At 37.5% G+C, this 18,303-nt stretch overlaps 2 protein-coding genes across 2 annotated transcripts in view; both read right to left on the minus strand.

The window, feature by feature from the left end:
- LOC107600748 (protein lunapark-A) overlaps window positions 1-8,941 on the minus strand; it is a 10,396-nt gene extending 1,455 nt beyond the window's left edge. The window contains exons 1-10 of the mRNA XM_016292704.1: window positions 8,847-8,941; window positions 6,608-6,705; window positions 5,699-5,740; window positions 4,611-4,798; window positions 4,413-4,471; window positions 4,243-4,283; window positions 3,364-3,447; window positions 3,229-3,280; window positions 1,267-1,452; window positions 334-439 (exon numbers count right to left, since the gene is read on the minus strand). Of these exons, the coding sequence (XP_016148190.1) occupies window positions 334-439; window positions 1,267-1,452; window positions 3,229-3,280; window positions 3,364-3,447; window positions 4,243-4,283; window positions 4,413-4,471; window positions 4,611-4,798; window positions 5,699-5,740; window positions 6,608-6,634 (785 nt within the window). The 5' untranslated portion in view covers window positions 6,635-6,705; window positions 8,847-8,941. The remainder of the gene's footprint in view (window positions 1-333; window positions 440-1,266; window positions 1,453-3,228; window positions 3,281-3,363; window positions 3,448-4,242; window positions 4,284-4,412; window positions 4,472-4,610; window positions 4,799-5,698; window positions 5,741-6,607; window positions 6,706-8,846) is intronic.
- A 6,532-nt stretch (window positions 8,942-15,473) lies between these two features.
- evx2 (even-skipped homeobox 2) lies at window positions 15,474-17,261 on the minus strand. Its single transcript, XM_016292688.1, has 3 exons — window positions 16,853-17,261; window positions 16,051-16,283; window positions 15,474-15,512 (listed from the first exon to the last, which is right to left on the minus strand). The coding sequence occupies exons 1-3, from the start codon at window positions 17,259-17,261 to the stop codon at window positions 15,474-15,476; spliced, it is 681 nt and encodes a 226-aa protein (XP_016148174.1).
- Between the last annotated feature and the right edge of the window lie 1,042 nt (window positions 17,262-18,303).

An 18,303-nucleotide genomic window follows, 5' to 3' on the forward strand; every position in this document is an offset into this window, starting at 1 on the left:
CAATATAAAAAGCGTTATATATATATATATATATATATATATATATATATATATATATATAACCCTGATAAGAAAAGGCCTGAGAAACAATGTTTTACTTGCAAATGTATCTCATTACGGAAGCTGAAATGCATTCCAAATTTTTCAGGTTTTCTTATTTATTTTTATTCAATATGTAATGCAACCAAACTGATATTTATTCTCTGAGCTTGGCTGAACTGAAGCTGAACTTCTCTGTATTATATGGTGATCTTTCTTTTTCAGAAATCACATCACACCTTGATTTTGCTCAGTGTAAAGATATAAATCATGATTTCACAATAGACCATTCACCTGTTCTGAGGTCCATCACCCACTAGGTACTCAATGACCCTGTCCATGGCACCTCGCTCTCTGGGGAAGACGGGTCTGGCCAGCGGAGGACCTGGAGGGTGCATTCCTGCGAACACACACACATGTGTCAGTGCGCTCCTCAGACATGTGACGGCATCTGTGGCTCAGTGCTGCATGGCCGATGATGAATGATAAGAGGGACAGCTTTTAACAACGACACTGATATGGACCTCCCTCCTCATGCCCGCTGTGATCCACACTCATAATTAATATAATTTAACATCAAGAGCAATCATAGCGAGAAGACTGGTCATTTCTGCCAGACTTGGCGTAGTCAGGAATCCCTGCTGCTTACTCATTTACCAGCATATGGAGACGCCGCAGTGGACCAAGGTGCTTTTCACTTCCACTTACTTCCTAAAGGTGTTTGCTTGAACAGGACCCAGAACTGTTTGCACATAGCAGGGCCTGTGTCACCTGTCAGTCACTGCTAGCAGATGTTAGTAGTCGACTGCATGGGGATAAATAAAATAGCGCTATCCATCCAAAAGATAAAGACTGCGACTGCTCCCGTGTTATTGCAGCATTAGTTTTGCACTATTAAAACATTTATTAATATTCTGAATTAGCATTTACTTTTATATTTTCAGGTTTCATTTTAAATTTTAATTTAAGTTTTAGTAATTTTGCTAGGCATTTGTCGTTTTTGTTTCTTGTATTTCTATACGGTTTTAATTCATTCCATTTCATCTGTGGTCATTTTAATTCTTCAACTTTCAGTTAGTTGCCAAGGCAACATTTTTTGATTTGTTTATGACTGGTCAGTTTTGTCCCTTAAACAACAACATTACAGATCTGTGATGAAAAACCATTAACAGCCCTTCTATGACAAGAAAAGCCAATCAGATGTTTAGTGAGGGACATGAGACGCACCCATCGCTGGGCCAGGCGTGCCAGCCGGGGTTCCAGGCCTCCGGATCAGACCATGTGGGGTTGATGTAGACAGACCTTTTTCAGGTGGCCCTCCCGGGGCAGAAAGTGGAGTGGGGGGGGCCGAGGGGGCAGGAACGGGTGGAGGACGTCCAGTAGGACGAGGGGTCACATGCCGCTGACGCAGCTCTGAGAAGGAAATGACATGATTCTGACAGTGAAATATGACACCTGATAAGCTGAAGTCTACATCTGGGATTGCTAACCCCACAGCCCCAATTGGGGTGATCTAGAGTAGAGCCCGACCGATATGGGTTTTTTGGGGCCGATACCGATATTAGGGAGTAACAAATGCCGATATAGATATATCAGTCGATATTCTTTGTGTATATTATAGTACAGTACCAGTCAAAAGTTTGGACACTTTCCCATTCGTGTGTCCAAACATTTGACTGGTACTATATATAGAATACAGTATATACATAAACAGAAGATATATACATATTTTTTGCAATGATCACTCAAATGTGGTGATCAAACACTTATAATGGAGTGACAAAGATATGTAATGATGGAGGCAGGGCATTTAACAATTTAACAATAAACTTTATTATCCAAAATGAGTCTGACATCAGTGCACTGAACAGTAAAATTGAAGTTTATTCAACTTTAATTCAATTCAACTCCATTCAACTTTATTACGTTGAAGTTTATTTCTCTTCGGAACATTAATTCACGGATTTGCGCTACTGTCTTCACACACATACGAAACTTACTAGAGAAGTGTGACATAATATATCTCTGTAAATAAATATAAATTCACGTCTCGCACACTTTAGTGCACTTTAAATGTAACGTGTACATTCCCTTGGAACTGGAATCGTGGCGGAATATCATGTGAAGTCCACTTCGCAGGGCACTTACGGTCGAATAAGCCAACGCTTGAATGCTGCTGCCTGAACAAGAGACCTCCTTACTGAAGTTGACTGGTGTCACTATCTCGCGAACGCGCTGGCGAATCTCCACCAAATTCGGGGGATCCCTTCAGCTCGAGGAGCACTCTTGATCGCCACCCTCCGCGTGTCGGTAGCCCCCCGGGATCGCTAGATCGGTGGCGCCAGACTGCGAATTTAACGACCCGTAACTCCCGAACCCCGGGGGCTATCGACGCGGGGGTGGTCTCATTTGAAAGAGGGCCTTGAGACGTACACTCGATTCATGTTCGAGAGGGTTCCTCGAGCTGAAGGGATCCCCCGAATTTGGTGCGGATTCACCGCACCTTTACGGAGAGGCCGTTTAATGTTTCAATGGTTTTTCATAGACTTAAGCTTTAAAGAGTTTCATTCATGTCGCCAGTAGCAAACAATGGATCATGCTCTGCTGGACAAACTAAGTAATTACACCATTTCAAGCATTTTATCTGCGTTATATGTTCTGTAAATAAAATGTTCATATCAGCGGCATATTAGCCGATACCGATATATCGGCGACAGGCTCTTATGGCCGATAATATCGGCTAAACGATATATCGGTCGGGCTCTAATCTAGAGACTGGAAAAATAACTCACTTTTTTTTTTGTTTTATAACACAGAAACCTGCCGTTTCAAAGTCGACTCTGATTTTGCTGGCTTTTCTTTCATCAGCAAGAATTATTTATTTATTCATTCACTTTTTAACGCCATGCCAGCACCCAGGTTATTTTCATGGCAATCTCTGAATAAATTATACAAGGTATACAATAAACAAAAGGTTCTAAAAGACATTTCAGATGTACACTAGACAAAAATTCTAAAATGCATTCTGGTGATACATTTTTTTATTTCATCAGCAGGAAAGAACACGTATTAAAGATACTGCAACAAGTTATTGCATTCTGATGAAAGATTGAAAAAAAATGCATAAGAATGACATGAACATGGGTCAACTGTGAGTTGATGAGAGGGGGAACAGATTTGATTGCTCACCTTGGCCTTGTCTTGGAGTCGCAGGTGGGCCAATGGGTTGAGCCTCTATCTCCTTCAGAAAAAACCAAACACAAACATTAATATTTGCACATTTAATGGAGTCATTTGCAGATTTCATTATAATAAGGTACCTACAAGCTTTTTCTTAGAGTCAGGGTCAAACCGTTCCAGAATCAGCTTGGCATTTTTGTAGGTTTCAGTTTCCATTACCTGCTCAAGCTGTTTGAGAAAATATTACAATCACAATCACAATTACATTAAACAGTGATACCAATTGATTGGTATTAAATACTGAAGACACATTGTTATGAATTAAAAAAAAAACAATTTATAAAAATCCATCAAGTCCAAGTAAAATGAAGGAACTAGACCTGCTGCTTATATCTGGGTTTAAAAGCTGAAAGAAACTCTTCTGTTTAGTTGTATTTCAAAACTTAATTTCAGGGAAAAAGCAAATAGTGCTAATTATTTAACTTTAATGAATAGAATAATTACAAGCCCTACTGCGATAATGGGGAGTGTGAAAATCCATCAGCTGTAATTATTGAAAGTTATTAGACATGACAGTGGATGACAAGCAATTTCTCAGATTTATTTCCTCCCATCACTAAACACTATTAATTTAAAGACAAGTCGTTAGCCAAGCACTTTACCAAGTAAAGTCTCTTTGCCAATTACCCGCTGTCTCCATTGATTTCAGATTATTTATGAGCAGAAATGATCTCTTTCTCTCACTGACAGCAGAGGGCCACAATATGACAAAAGGAAAACAGGACGTTGTTGTGCTGCTAACATTAGCATACGGCTAAATAGCGCACCGGGGAAGATGGGAGCACACGGTCTGCGTGCATTTACTAACTCGCACAAAATAAAAGATCCTAACATATGAGAGAGAGCGCCTCCACTCTCTATACAGTTGTGAAAACAGACAGAAAAAAAGACACAAACTAGGCCAAAATGAACTACACAACAGGAAGTGACATTCAAAGACAGACACTGCTACTGATTACTCACTATTTTCTTCTTCTCTGCTTTCAGCTCTTCTAATTTTTCATCTAAGATGCAAAAAATTAAAAGAACAGAAAAATGAATGTGTAGATACGATTAATGCTACTGGCTCATTATAATAGACTGACCTCATAATGAAATCAAACATAAAATCAAGTGCAGTAAGAATTTCTTACCGTTTCTCTCCGTTCGTCTGTTGTATAACACAATCAGCAGTTTCCTCAGCAGCCAAACTCTGCAAACGGGAAAAGAAACTCATTTATAAAGTCATCATGATAATTTGGATATTCACGCATATCAAAAGATCCAAGTAACTTGAATCAAAACCAATCTTCTATCACTCTGAATTCAAAAACTGAACTTTAAGTACTTACAACAGAGGAAATAGCAAGAATGGTGACGCCACTATTAATTTTCCTATCATCCGCTCTGGGATGTACCACACATAGACGACTGTACAGGCTATCAAGTACAGCAGGGCTGAGTACAACAGCAGTCTGTAAACCCATAACTTCAGCTGCTTCTGGTTCTTCTCTCTGTATTCCTCAAGGGCCTGGACATCCTGAGGGAGATCAATTAAAACACTCCATTAAAAACTCCATGAGGCCAGGAATTAGTAAGTTGCATTCAAACAGCAGTAGAAATACTGCTCAGATATGGAGTATAATTCATATTTAATTACATTTCTACCAAAATTACAACAAAAATGTACTTAGTATTGAATACTAAGCCAAAAGTTCAAATATATTTCAGAAAAATGGCAATGAATAAAACTGTGCATGCAAGTCCTGTCAGTAGAATGCACAGACATACAGGAGTATGTTTTCAGCAGGATCAGATAAAATAAAAGCATGCATGATAGCTTAAGGACACCAAATTACTGTAAAACTTTCAAATATCGTGCAGCATACAGAAAGTATGGAGGGAAAAGTTGTTTTGTCCAAACTTGAATCAAATCCCCATGACCTAAATACCTAAGGCAGAACTTGAGAGACGGGCTCTAATCAGAATCCGCAAAAATTTTATTTAACTGCGCACTGATCTAATCTTGTCAAGATACAAATCAGGTCAAACGTCTTTAATTCACATTTTGAAGTCACAATTAGAAGTCTTTGGTTCTAAACAGTAAATATACAACCGAGTTATTTGCGCAATACTCAAGCTCTAAGATATGGCAACTGAACAGACCTCTCTCATTGAGGTAGTACTGTATAACCCCAATCCTAAAATATTTAATGACAGTTACACAGTGCCTTACTGCAGCAGACATTTGTGCCTGTCTGTAACCTTGTGTTATTCTGAGTCACAACTGAACCTAAAATAGATAGATAAATAAATACATAAATAAATACACCAGTTCAAACATCACCATGGCCTAATTGCACAAGAACACCTTCAATGTCAGAAAAGTATAACAGACAGAATGAGTGATGTCAGGAAATGGTTGAGTGTAGTTGTATACCTTATCAAGGCCCTCCAAGACCTCTACAGTGGTTGGCTTTGCCTATGGATGGATACAGTACAGTTAGTAACAATAAAGCAAGCTGGGAGGAGGTACAAATGGACAAAATTGCGAAGTTTCTCCAATTAGATTTCTACAGTATATAGCATGTTATATTAATATCAAATCACTCTTAATTATGAAACTTTTGAAGGAATAGTTCACCCAAAAATTAGAAACTGCTGTAAATTTACTCACCATCATGCCATGCAAGACTGGCATTACATCACTTGCTCACCAAAGGATGCTCTGCAGTGAATGGGTGCCGTCAGAATGAGATTCCCAGCAGCGGATAAAAACGTCTTGTGAAAATCAAGCATCAAAAGCAGTCCATAAAAGATATAATCAAATATGTCCGTGGATTTTGATGCAGGATGTGATTTTGATGGACATTTTCACTGGAGGAAGCGTTATTATGGATTACAGACTTCTATTTTGGCGACAGTTTAAAGTTAAAATACATTAACAATACATTTGTTTCTTCCAAACATGCAGCTTTTTCCCTCAAGACTACTTGGATTATTGTGATGTTTTTATCAGCTGTTTGGACTCTCGTTCTGACGGCACCCATTCACTGCAGAGCATCCATTGCTGAGCAAGTGATGCAATGCTACATTTCTACACATCTGATGAAGAAACAAACTCAACTACATCTTGGATGCCCTTAGGGTGAGTAAACTAAGTTAATTTTCATTTTTGGGTTAACTATTCCTTTAAGGCTTTGTAGCATTCAAGAAAGACAACAGCACACCATACGTCTGTGTGACATTTCTATCAAACCACTATAAAATCAAATTGCAGATGTTAACATTAATATTGCATACAGCCCAAGTGTACATCCTACAAGTTGAGTGACTAAAGCACATTTACCCTCCACCGAGACACCACAGCCCCCATCTTGTGAGGGCAGTCCTTCTCTCGAAGCCTGGGTTCTGTTACTCTTGCTACTCCACACCAAAGCCAGACACCTGTTCACAATAAAGGCAACAGTTTCTTTCAACAATAACAATATTTAAGTTACAAACAAGATCATGATAGATGTTTTCCACTTGGGAAAACACATGGATTAGAGAATGGATTATAAAACCTCAGTAGGATTTCATTTACAAAACTGTGGATGCTTAAGTCACATTTATTAAAAGTGTGTATGTCTTCAAACAAATGCTACTTGAGTTTTTCCTCAGAGCCAAATACATTTTATGATCCATTAGATTTTTTAGTGAATTAAGTTAGTTCTCCTCAAGCTCACACAGGTGTCTAATCACATTAACCTGCAACATGACCCACTAATGTTTCAATACTTTTAGTCTTAGTATCTCTATTGCTTGGTAATTTCAAACCAAACAAACTTCTTTTTCGACAAATGCTTTGCTTTAAGTGTGTATCTGTGCGATCTTACTTTACAACTCAATTGACGTTTTGTTTTCTGTTGCAATGACATTTGCCATTCAGAAATTATGGATTAAAATGCATGTGCAAACGCTTTCAGATCCCACTGTATCTCACACACGCCGGGTTAGATGCATGAGATCCAGTGTTGGGGGTAGTAACGCATCACAAGTAACGCGCGTTACGTAATCAGATTACTTTTTTCAAGTAACTAGTAAAGTAACATTACTTTTTAATTTACAAGAGAATATCTGAGTTACTTTTTCAAATATGTAACGCAAGTTACTTTTTTTTCCCAGTGTATTGATTGACAGCTCTGGTGTCCCCATGCTGAGAGAAATCAGAAGATGCTACTGTAGCTCTAAAATAAATATGAATATGCATTAATTCATCTCACTCACAAAAACACACCGATTCAGTATTCCTCAAAATGAATAACAATAATGCAACTCAGAATATGACACAAACCTGCAATAATTAAATGTTAAACAACACAAATATCCTTTATATATTTAATCCCATTCTATTAACCTTTGTTTTTTTCTTCTATGCTTCGATGATCCAGTTCAAGCGTACTAATAAGCAAAATTACTCTAGACAAACATGTGTGTGTGTTTGTTTATTGCTGAAGTGTTGAAATGTCTTCTTCTGCATTCTACTGTACGGACGTAAATGTACTTTCCTCCTTCGATGATACAGTTCAACCGTACTAATAAGCACAAATTACTCTAGACAACATTTGTGTGTCTTTGTTTATTGCTGAAGTGTGTTGAAATGTCTTCTTCTGCATTCTACTGTACGGACGTAAATGTACTTTCCCTTCAGCCTGAGGCTTATTCATTTCACTTTTGGTGTGAAAAGGCTTTTATATTTGCCAAAAATAGAACTTTTTTATTTAAAAATCAAACAAGCAAGCCCTGTCCAGATTTAAAAAGTAACGCATTACTTTCCATAAAACATAACTAGTTACTTTTTTATGGAGTAACGCAATATTGTAATGCGTTACTTTTAAAAGTAACGTTCCCCAACACTGCTGAGATCAGTGATATCAAATATCTCCACACAGCTCACACAAAATCTGGAGGCTCTGAAAAGTAACAAGACACTCCTCTATTTTAAACTGCAGAGTCCTCAAGAGCTCAGATAGTGGGCCCACGCAAACTTGCTTGAGAGTGTTTGAAGAGTGGATAGCGCTGCGAAGAACTGCTGGAAGCACCCTTTAAAGTCGTTTCATTTATGACTTTCTGTGTTCAGCCTCACCCTTCCAGCTGGGAACGCGGTTAAATATCAAAAACAAAATTCAAACTCTTATATTCCAGGAAAATTCAGGTCGAGTGTGATTAAAACTACTACTTTACTTTAAAAAAATAATAATAATAAATAATTTAAATAAAAAAGGAGTCGCACGATATTCTTGAAACAATGATAATCAAAAGACGTAAACGTAGAAAAAAAACTTCACGAGTTAATAATCTCATAAACGCAATGTTTTAGCATAGCACGGATTTTCCGACAGATTATGTTTCCTTCCTCTCTAGCATCAGGAATGCGTTAACGTGCAGCGCAGCTCTAAAAAGACTCACTTTGAGAAACCCTAACCCGCTGCTGTCAGATTACACGGCATGTTGTGCTCTCTGTCACGCACGCGCGGTCATACAGCGTTATTGAGCATAAACACGCCGAAACCCCACACAACAAGAGATCACGGAGGATGCCTCACCCCTGAATATAAGATATTATCCAGAAGAGACTCGCGTTATTATTCCGCTACTTCCACAGCCTACGTCATCGCAGTGCGACACGGACGGTCCTCCTCTGCGTCACCGCTCTGTCACGTGGTCAAGCACGTGCTCTCTCAAAGCGCGGGAAAATAGAACGAACTTGGCGCCGTGCTTCTGAAGAGTTTACGTCAGGGCGGAAACAAATGATTTATTTCAAAAAGGTATATATATTTTGCTTATATTGAGTGTTTTGGGTGAAATAGTTCATTAATAGAAAATAGAAAATCTGCTGTTACGGCATTTGTAAACGTTACATTGTGTTAAACATGCTTATAGAACATGTGCTGATAGAAATGTTGCATTCACATTTCCTACATGAGTTATAGTCTAAACAATGTTTATTTTAAATAATGACATTAAAATAGTAGCCTATAATCAATTTAAAAATATGAATGAATGAATGTCCAATCGGTAACACACTTTATGGTATGAATAGACTTTTATGCTATTGACAGTACCAGTAATTGGCTTTGTGCCATACATAACATCAATTTATTCGGATTAAGGAAACGGGACTGTACAATCTACATAGCAAGGATTATTCTGATTATTGTTTTTACTACAGTAGCCTACGTGTAAACTGGCAAAGACACACAACTCACAATTCATACAACTGTTTATGTGTTCACACAATGAAAACAGACACTGGACAGCTGTTCAGTAAGTCACTATACTTTATGACTTCTATGGCTTATTTTTTTATACCATGCCTACTTTCTGGAGAAAAGTAGAATTCGAAAGGTCTGCATGAGGTGGTGAAATGTACAGTGCAAATATGTGATGAGCAGTTTGGTTATTTTTTATATGTAGATTAAGAAAATTAGCCTATACTAGGTTTGTCAGTTCCATTAATTCCCATTCCAAAATAAATAATAAATAAAAAAAGGTGTGAATGTGAATATATAATAGTGATGGTTGTCTTTGTTTAGGTGCTGTATAACACGACGAGGAGAAAATGTTATGTCCTTGTAGAGAAACAAAGCATATAGGGCATATTAAAGGCTATTGCACCATAATCTTACCCTCAAATGTAGTTTTGCTGATGCAACTATATAACTGTGCCTATTTAGGTTCAGTGTGGTTAAATATCAATTAAGAAATACATTTTTTTAAACAAATAAGGCACATTTTTAGGTTAAAATATATTTTTTAAATGTACACAGTAAACAGTGGTAACCTGCCTTTGTTTCATTAAGAAATTATTTATTCATAACACTTAAATTTTGTTTTGTTGATGTAACCTAATGTTTGTTTTTGGTTTTTTTGGTTTTGGTTCGGTGATGTTGCATAATATTTTTAACTTCAAATGAATGAAGCATATTTTAGGTTATTATTTTTGTCAGCTGCTCAGAGCTGAACAGAAACATAAATCAGGACTGTATGTTTTGCCATTATTATAGAGGGTTAGAATGTGCATAACTCTACCATTGAATAATAATTATATTACAGGATTATTGGTTAATCCAATTAATTTTGTTTTGTGATGTTTAATTAGTGCATGGTCTCTGTCATGCATTGATTTATTAATTTTACCATATCCCAATTTGTAATTAATTTAGCTAAATGGATGTCTTAAATTAAACTGGCCTGAAATATAACAAAAGCTATATTATCCCATTCAGCACTTTGCAAAGTACTGATTTGAAATTTCATTTTAAAATAAAAAGGTAGCTATCAGTGAATATTACACGAGACCATTTCAAGACGTCATGTTACAAAAGCACAGCAAATATTTTGTGAGAAAACTGCCAATGCTTCTGATGATTGGTGCTCTTTCTTTGGAATCTGATAACTCTGAAATGGAGAGAGGATGGGGCATTCAGCATGAAATCTAGACCTAGCATGTGTGCTAGAACGACCATACTGCCTCAGCTGGAATAGTAAAGATCAGCACCATGGACAGCAACTGTACTTATAAATGTATAACTTTCACAACACAGTGTGAGTAGATTAAATCCAGTGCACAGTGTACTTACATGATGAGGAGCTTTAGCATGTATATGGCTGTAAGGTAATAATACATCTTCCATAAGTTACTGGAACCAGATGTACAATATATTTCTATGTCACTGGATCAGAAGTGAACATGATCTAAACAATTCCTGTAAGATATACTGTCATTGTGGAGCCACAAACAGTATTTTATTGGCTTGTGTATTTGTACAAGCTTAGGTTATTATCCTCTGGTAGTGGGGGTTGCTGTATTGCCCACCACTTGTCCCCACAATACATAAAATCTATAAAAGATACATTAAAGGCAGACTGAGTGCATGTATCTATTTATTATGACTTTTCTTATGTCTTTTCTTATTTGTTTCTAAAATCATCACTGAGTAGTGTTTAATACTAAATAATGTAATTGTAAATGAGCTGCAGCATCTCATTAAGAGATTATCTTCATTCATTATCATTCAATATTTTAGCAAATTAAACACACTGATAGCAAATTACACACACACACACACACACACAGTCTGTCCTTCTTTGAAAGATGCACACTTCAGAAGTATGTTGTATTGTATAGGCAATGGGACTCTGTTTGCTATTGCTTATTACGGAGTTCAAATATACAGTTTGCTTTAGTTTTACTCAACCCAATACACTTTGAAATGCCTTCAAAAAAGTTATTTATTTGCTGTGACTAATTAGAGCTGATTCAGACATCTCAGGTTCAATATCAATATTTTCTCTAATAGGGGGTCTGTTTGTTTTCAGTATGAATATTGATTACAATTGTGTGATATAAAGCATTTGGTCATTTCATTTTGAAGCAAAACTACATCCGCTGGAAATCTGCAAAAATGATCATGCATTGTAAATATTTGTGAGTATTTACATACATGTCATTGACCACTGTCAATGGGACTCATTTAAAGCAAGAGACTGCACTCTCTTGTTTCAGTAAAATGGAAACTAACAGCGAGACTGACAGACTGCTCGTGAATTAGCGCGCAAAGCTGCTGCACTTCTCGTAGAGTAACAGCTGTCAAGAACATTACAGTGCAACAATATCTCTACGTGTTTAATATAATGAGGTGCCAGTGTAGGGTACAATAATTATATTATTTCTTAGAAATCCGATAAATCCGCGAAAGTGTGATGTCATTTCAGGCAGGCAAAATAATTCGCAGTTCATTTAATCGAATGTAATTAAAAACAATCCTTCGTTATTATTGCGACAAAAAATAAGCCTATACTCATGGCTTTGCTGTAGTGACGGTCTGTAGGTCTGTTTGGCGATGAAATTATGCGTACTGCTAAAATGAAACTCGTTCATTAGGTTACTTCATTTGAAAATGTCGTCAGTCAGACAAAGGATTAAATTTATGGTTAATTAATACAAGTAAGGCGGAATGAATAGCGTCCCACTACACTCTAAAAAATGCTGGGTTGTTTCAATCCAACTTTGGTCAAATATGGACTAACCCAGCCGTTGGGTTAAATTTTTACATTCAATTTTTAACCCAAAAGTTGGGTTAGTCCATATTTGACCCAAAGTTGGATTGAAACAACCCAGCATTTTTTTAGAGTGTATTATTATGCGTTTACGGTACGTGTGTTTGCCTGTCATAAGGTTTAACGGGAAAAGGAAAGTAATAGGCGTCAGAGTTTTCTGCACATAAGATGCATTCAAAATAATTTCCAAAATGTGCCAGGTGACATATTAACGTTATGATGTATAGGTGTACTTGCCATAAATGCTCGTTGAATTGGAAAATGCCCTTTGAAAATGTCGTCAGTCAGACAAAGGGTTAAATTTATGGTTAATTAATACAAGTAAGGCGGAATGAATAGCGTCCCACTACACTCTAAAAAATGCTGGGTTGTTTCAATCCAACTTTGGTCAAATATGGACTAACCCAGCCGTTGGGTTAAAATTTTACATTCAATTTTTAACCCAAAAGTTGGGTTAGTCCATATTTGACCCAAAGTTGGATTGAAACAACCCAGCATTTTTTTAGAGTGTATTATTATGCGTTTACGGTACGTGTGTTTGCCTGTCATAAGGTTTAACGGGAAAAGGAAAGTAATAGGCGTCAGAGTTTTCTGCACATAAGATGCATTCAAAATAATTTCCAAAATGTGCCAGGTGACATATTAACGTTATGATGTATAGGTGTACTTGCCATAAATGCTCGTTGAATTGGAAAATGCCCTCTGTTGGTGTTCAACAGCGTGAGTACTGGTGTTGACATGTTTCACACTTGCAAGTGAGTACGCTGAAAATATACTTTGACAAAATGTGATATAATTAACGTGTTATTTCAGTAAACTATTATGTTTTGACCCCCATTTTCTCCTGCAAACCAGACCTTCTCATTGGCAGCTTATAGCAAACAGACAGCTCAGCCGTTAAAGCAAGTGAAGGCAATTTTCAAGGATAATTGCGAACATGTTTTAATACATATGCATGAAAAACATTTTCCTTTTTGAGGGAGAGGGAGCGACTTAACGTGCTTATGCAATTGATTGAGGGGATGACCTGCTATTCAAAATGTTATTTGAGAACTATCAAAATGTGCAGACTTGCAAATTGCCCAGCTTGTATCTGAATTACTACCCCATTCATCATCATTATGGGTTGATAAGTTAATTTAACCATTTCATTCTGTCTTAATGAGCTATAGTTAAATTAATGTCACATAATATATGAAAGCAACATTTGAACAGAAGCGTTCATTTGAGACAAACAAGGGTGGCCATGGTTTCATTTGATGCATAAATCTCCTCATCACAGCCGGTGATTCTGTTGCCACGAACCCTGTTCCCTGGGTTTTCTTTAATGGTGTCAACAAAACAAAGCGCGCAATAAAGCTTTGTTGAAGACTAGCCGTTGACTCAATGTAATCAACTCAATAGCCGCGCCATTGTTTGGTGTATTTTCCTATTATATCACGTTCAGTTTATTCTAATTGCCCACCATTTTTTACGCAGTCCATTCACTGAAAAGCATATGGTGATCTATAACGCAGTATCATCCAGATATAATATACAGGGCGATGTAATCGTTAGCATGTCGAACTGGGGGTATCGTGAAGGTTTTAGTTCCACAGCAACAACTGGATGGGATTGGGATCACCTTCGCCCTGCCTATAGACTTCCCCGAGAATAATCAAATCTGACAGTTTTGGGTAGGCATTTACCAAAGTCTTCTATTTATCCGATTAAAAACTACGACCTGCCTTTATGGCACCTAATATATAGCTATGGTCTAATTTCATTGAAATTTTGGCTCACATGTTTAGTTGAGGGCACCATCATATCTTGTGAAGTTCCACCTTAAAACAACAGTCTTGTGGCCCCACGTGCTCCCTGTAGTTCGGATTTTGTCCTCCCCGCAGCAGCTGTCACCTCGCATTACTCGCAGTCAGCTAAATGAAACATTATTCTAAACATATGCATCGTAATCAGTTCGGTCACACTTACAAGAACACGCGTTAATAAGGCAATCAATCACAGTGGAACAAGCGAGTTGTTCTGCAACAGCTCATAAACAGTGTGTAATGAAGAATTGGAGGTTAGCATGACACGCGCTGATCAGATAATCAATGTCAAAGATGCGATGAATGCCAGTAAATGTAGTTTTTTTTATGTCGTTTCTATAAAATCTTCAATTTACAACAAGCAGTTCAATTACCCAGAAAATACAGTCAATTAAATGGGCGTGATTGGACAGTAGCGGGAGGATCATCGATCTTTGCATTTCTATCTTGGTGGTGGACATTTAATTTGGGTTTTCTATTAGCACCGAAATAAAGAAAAAATAAAATATATTAAACAAGCCGCAGATTTATTTTCTTGTCAAAAGCAATTCGGCTAAGGTGACAGACAGTTTGCTGCATTTTATGATGAATTCTTTTTTCAGTCTTTGCACATTGGATACAAAACTGATGGCGTTATTGTGGCCAGTGTTTTTCTGCCCTCTGTCTTCTCCAGTTTGCCTCTCCATCTGTCTCAATGCCTTTGTTGTATGGGTTGTAACCCTCGCCTTGGTAAAGAGCATAACGAAACATGGCGATACATCACACTCTTGCTGCGCCTCTAATCCCATTTCTTTAATGGGGACGTTCAAAAAGAAAGCAACTTATCTCAAAGTCCCCCGGGAACAGTCCGGTATATATTTAACCAAGCTGCAATTAACGACAGTATCAGCTTGTATCATTTAGAGGTAATGTAAAAATAATGGTAAATTATAGGGCCGGAATGACCCGTGATCGCAGACTCCATATTCCCTGTAGTTTTAGTGTCGTTTTAATTAATGCCAGACTCACTTTCTCACCAAGGAAAAAAAAATGTGTTAACAGAGCAGGAACGCTTCACACTATTGGATTTTTTTGTTTCATTGAAATATTGATTTTAAAAGGAAGATCAAAAGACCTCCGTGAAAAAATTTACTAACAATACATTGAATTTACGTGTATTTATTATTGTTCCGAATTTAGACTGGACAAAAAACTAAATTATTAAGTTAAGTAATAAAAAGGTGGGTGAAGTGGACATTTGTGAATCAAACGTTGTAGGCCACATCTGTTACATTTGATTTTGAATTTGCTCGATGCTTTCAGTTAAAACTTGTCCTTCATTCGTCGATTCTGAAACCACACCTACACGCAGCCACAGAAATACACAGGTAACAATTAGGGATCAGGTGAACAGGGGCGAGAAGCGAGAACAAAACAATTAAACACTACCGTTTAGCATGGCCAAACAACCTCAGGACCTAAGCATTTCAAATAGTTTTTGTAAAGCTTTATGATCAGATGATAATTTGCGTCATTTACGAATCGACCAATAATTTTGTAAACCCTTTGGACGGTTTTTGTGGCTAATAGGTAACGTGAGCATGCACAGATGAAATGAGGCAGGTTTTTGCATCAGACAAAATAAAATAACAGATTTACAGTTATGTATGCTTAATACAACCCATATCGATGTGTACAGACTACACCTTCTCTGTAAACGATATTTAGGACAACGGATTCATTTTTTAGAGTGAGAATGTCCATATACAATTGCGTTATTTTGTTTTGTTTTGTAATCTATGCTGGTGGCTGTGAAAGGTTAATATTAGCTAAACATTACAAATTAGGAAATACATATTTTATCTTGTCAGGGAAAAAGTAAACAAAATCAGACCGATACCTTTATTGTTGTTTCGGGTAAGTTTAATGAAGCGGCCAGTTCACATCTCCTGGGTCTTGAGACGTAGTTTTCCCTGTAAAATTCTTTCTCCAATCTTCCAATTTGTTCTCGGGTAAACGCAGTCCGGTACCTCCTCACCTGGTCCGCGCTCGAACTGCTGGAGTTACTGAAGGAACCGTTCATATTCGACGATGAACTTGTATTGGAGGTTCCTGAATTACTGTCGGAAAAACCTAAATCAGATAATGAAAGACATAAAAGACAAATGTGTAAACATTTTAAACATGCATATTAGTTTGTTTTTATCACTTTGATTTGTGCATTAAAATAAAATACACAAGCACGTAAAATAATATGTGTGATTGTATTTATAAATGTATAAATGCAATTCAGCTGAAATATGTTGGGATTACATTTAACTTTATTTTTTCAATCAAAATGATTTTAAACCAAAAATAAAAGCCTCAGAGCATCAACAATTAAAGACAAACGCATTCACTGGTTTATATATATAATTTTAACACTGCAAAATTCATGCAGGGCACACAATGCAATCACAGATATAATTTAATTCGTTTAAGGCAACGGTAAAATACTTGCAAGCTTACAAAAAGTCTTTGGGGAAAATGCTACCATAAAATGTAACATAACATATGAAAACCTACATTTGAAAAATTATAATAATAAAAAAAATAACTAATTCCAATGAGGGCTATATTTGAAACTTTGTGATGCCCACTCAAATTAGCATTTGAGCAAATTTATAAACGACTTGATCAAAGTTTCCATGCAAATTGTTTACCTTTGCTATTGTTTTCCTTCTGTTGGCTGAGACTGCCCGGTGAGCGATGAGACGGGCAACCCACTTCCACATCGCTGTTCATATCGGAGTCAGGAGAAACTTCAGGGTACAGGTTTATTTTCTTCCTGCTTTCGGAGGACGACACTTCTGTGGAGGAGGTATTGTCGCCGTGGTGGGTTCCGAATAAGCTGTCGATTTCGAACTTGCCTTTGGTGGGAATATCCCCGAGACTGCCATGCAGCGAGGCAGAAGTTATTCTCGGGCTGAGGCGACCTGCGTGCTGAGAATTTTCCAGGGCCTCAAGCACCGCGTTCCCGGCCGAGTCAGTGAGGTTGGAGAGCCTCTTTCCTGCCACTGGACTGTGTAGTCCCCTTTCCATCAGAATCATTTCTTTTCTTATCCTCTCCATCACGAAGTCGTGCAGAAAAAATCCAAAGTCCCAGGGCTGGTGCTCCGATGACTGGTGGCGGATCTAATCCGCATTCAGCTCAGCTGCCGCCTCTAAATAATATAACACCTTTATGAGCTGGAAGCAAAAAAACTGAGGAATGCCAGTGCGGGCAACGAATGACTGCTCAAAATGGCCCGCGCATCCTCTCTGCTCCAGAAAGTCATTCATCAAAAAGTGGTTTGCGCCTTCGTCGTTAAAGGTGCGCGTGACGCGGTTCGAATGATCATTTATTGTAACAGGTTTATAAGCAAATAAATAGGAGAGAGACTGTCATCGGTTGATAGAGTCGGCCCTTGATCGGCCAGACGCGTATATCCAGGTGGAGAGAGAGAGAGGAGAAGTGAGGAGAGCAGCTTCTGATCCGAGTCTGTTTTAGATGGCTCCTGGGGTTGGCCTCTGGGGTGAAATTGACAGTCTGATTAATAAAATGAGCGCGGCAACATTTCCCTCTTCATTTAGGAATATCATTATGCTTTGATTCTCTATTGTTCCCTCCTTCTGTTCTGGCTCTCCCACTCCCTCTCTCTGAGCTGTTTCTTTTTTCTTTCTCTGTCGATTATTTCACACAGACGTTTTCGAATGAGAGGCATTAGTTAAAGATTTTTGCATCCAATTAGAAGATCCCGTTGTGAATATGGTTGTTCGTTACTAAAGAACAATATGGGCGCATTAAATTTAGTGACCAGTTTTAAACGCCGCTGGTTTCTTATTTGTTGGAGATACTATAGCCTATAATTCAAGCGTTTGCAAAAGCTCATCTTATATTCTTATTTTTGAATTATTTGTTGGTTGAATTATTTATTATTTTTTTATTGGTAGTCGTCTTCTAACACCTTTCTTGTTTTATATCGTAGCCTGAGATGCATTATTTTCGTCAATTGATGGCATGCTCATTTCACCACATCGAGTTAAAACTGACTAATCACGCTCAATGACACATTTCGTTCATTAAATTCATGTTTAAAATTCATGTTAAAAAAGACTGAACCAAAATTATGAG

Source organism: Sinocyclocheilus grahami, unplaced genomic scaffold, assembly GCF_001515645.1.
Source record: "Sinocyclocheilus grahami isolate Dianchi unplaced genomic scaffold, SAMN03320097.WGS_v1.1 scaffold290.1, whole genome shotgun sequence".
NCBI classification, from domain to species: domain Eukaryota; kingdom Metazoa; phylum Chordata; class Actinopteri; order Cypriniformes; family Cyprinidae; genus Sinocyclocheilus; species Sinocyclocheilus grahami.

Coding starts and splice junctions, on each gene's coding strand:
- evx2 (XM_016292688.1), bottom strand. CDS start 17,261: ATGGAGAGGATAAGAAAAGAAATGATTCTGATGGAAAGGGGACTACAC. Junction 16,284..16,852: donor GAAGGAAAACAATAGCAAAG/GTAAACAATTTG, acceptor TATCTGATTTAG/GTTTTTCCGACAGTAATTCA. Junction 15,513..16,050: donor TACCCGAAACAACAATAAAG/GTATCGGTCTGA, acceptor GGCTGCGTGTAG/GTGTGGTTTCAGAATCGACG.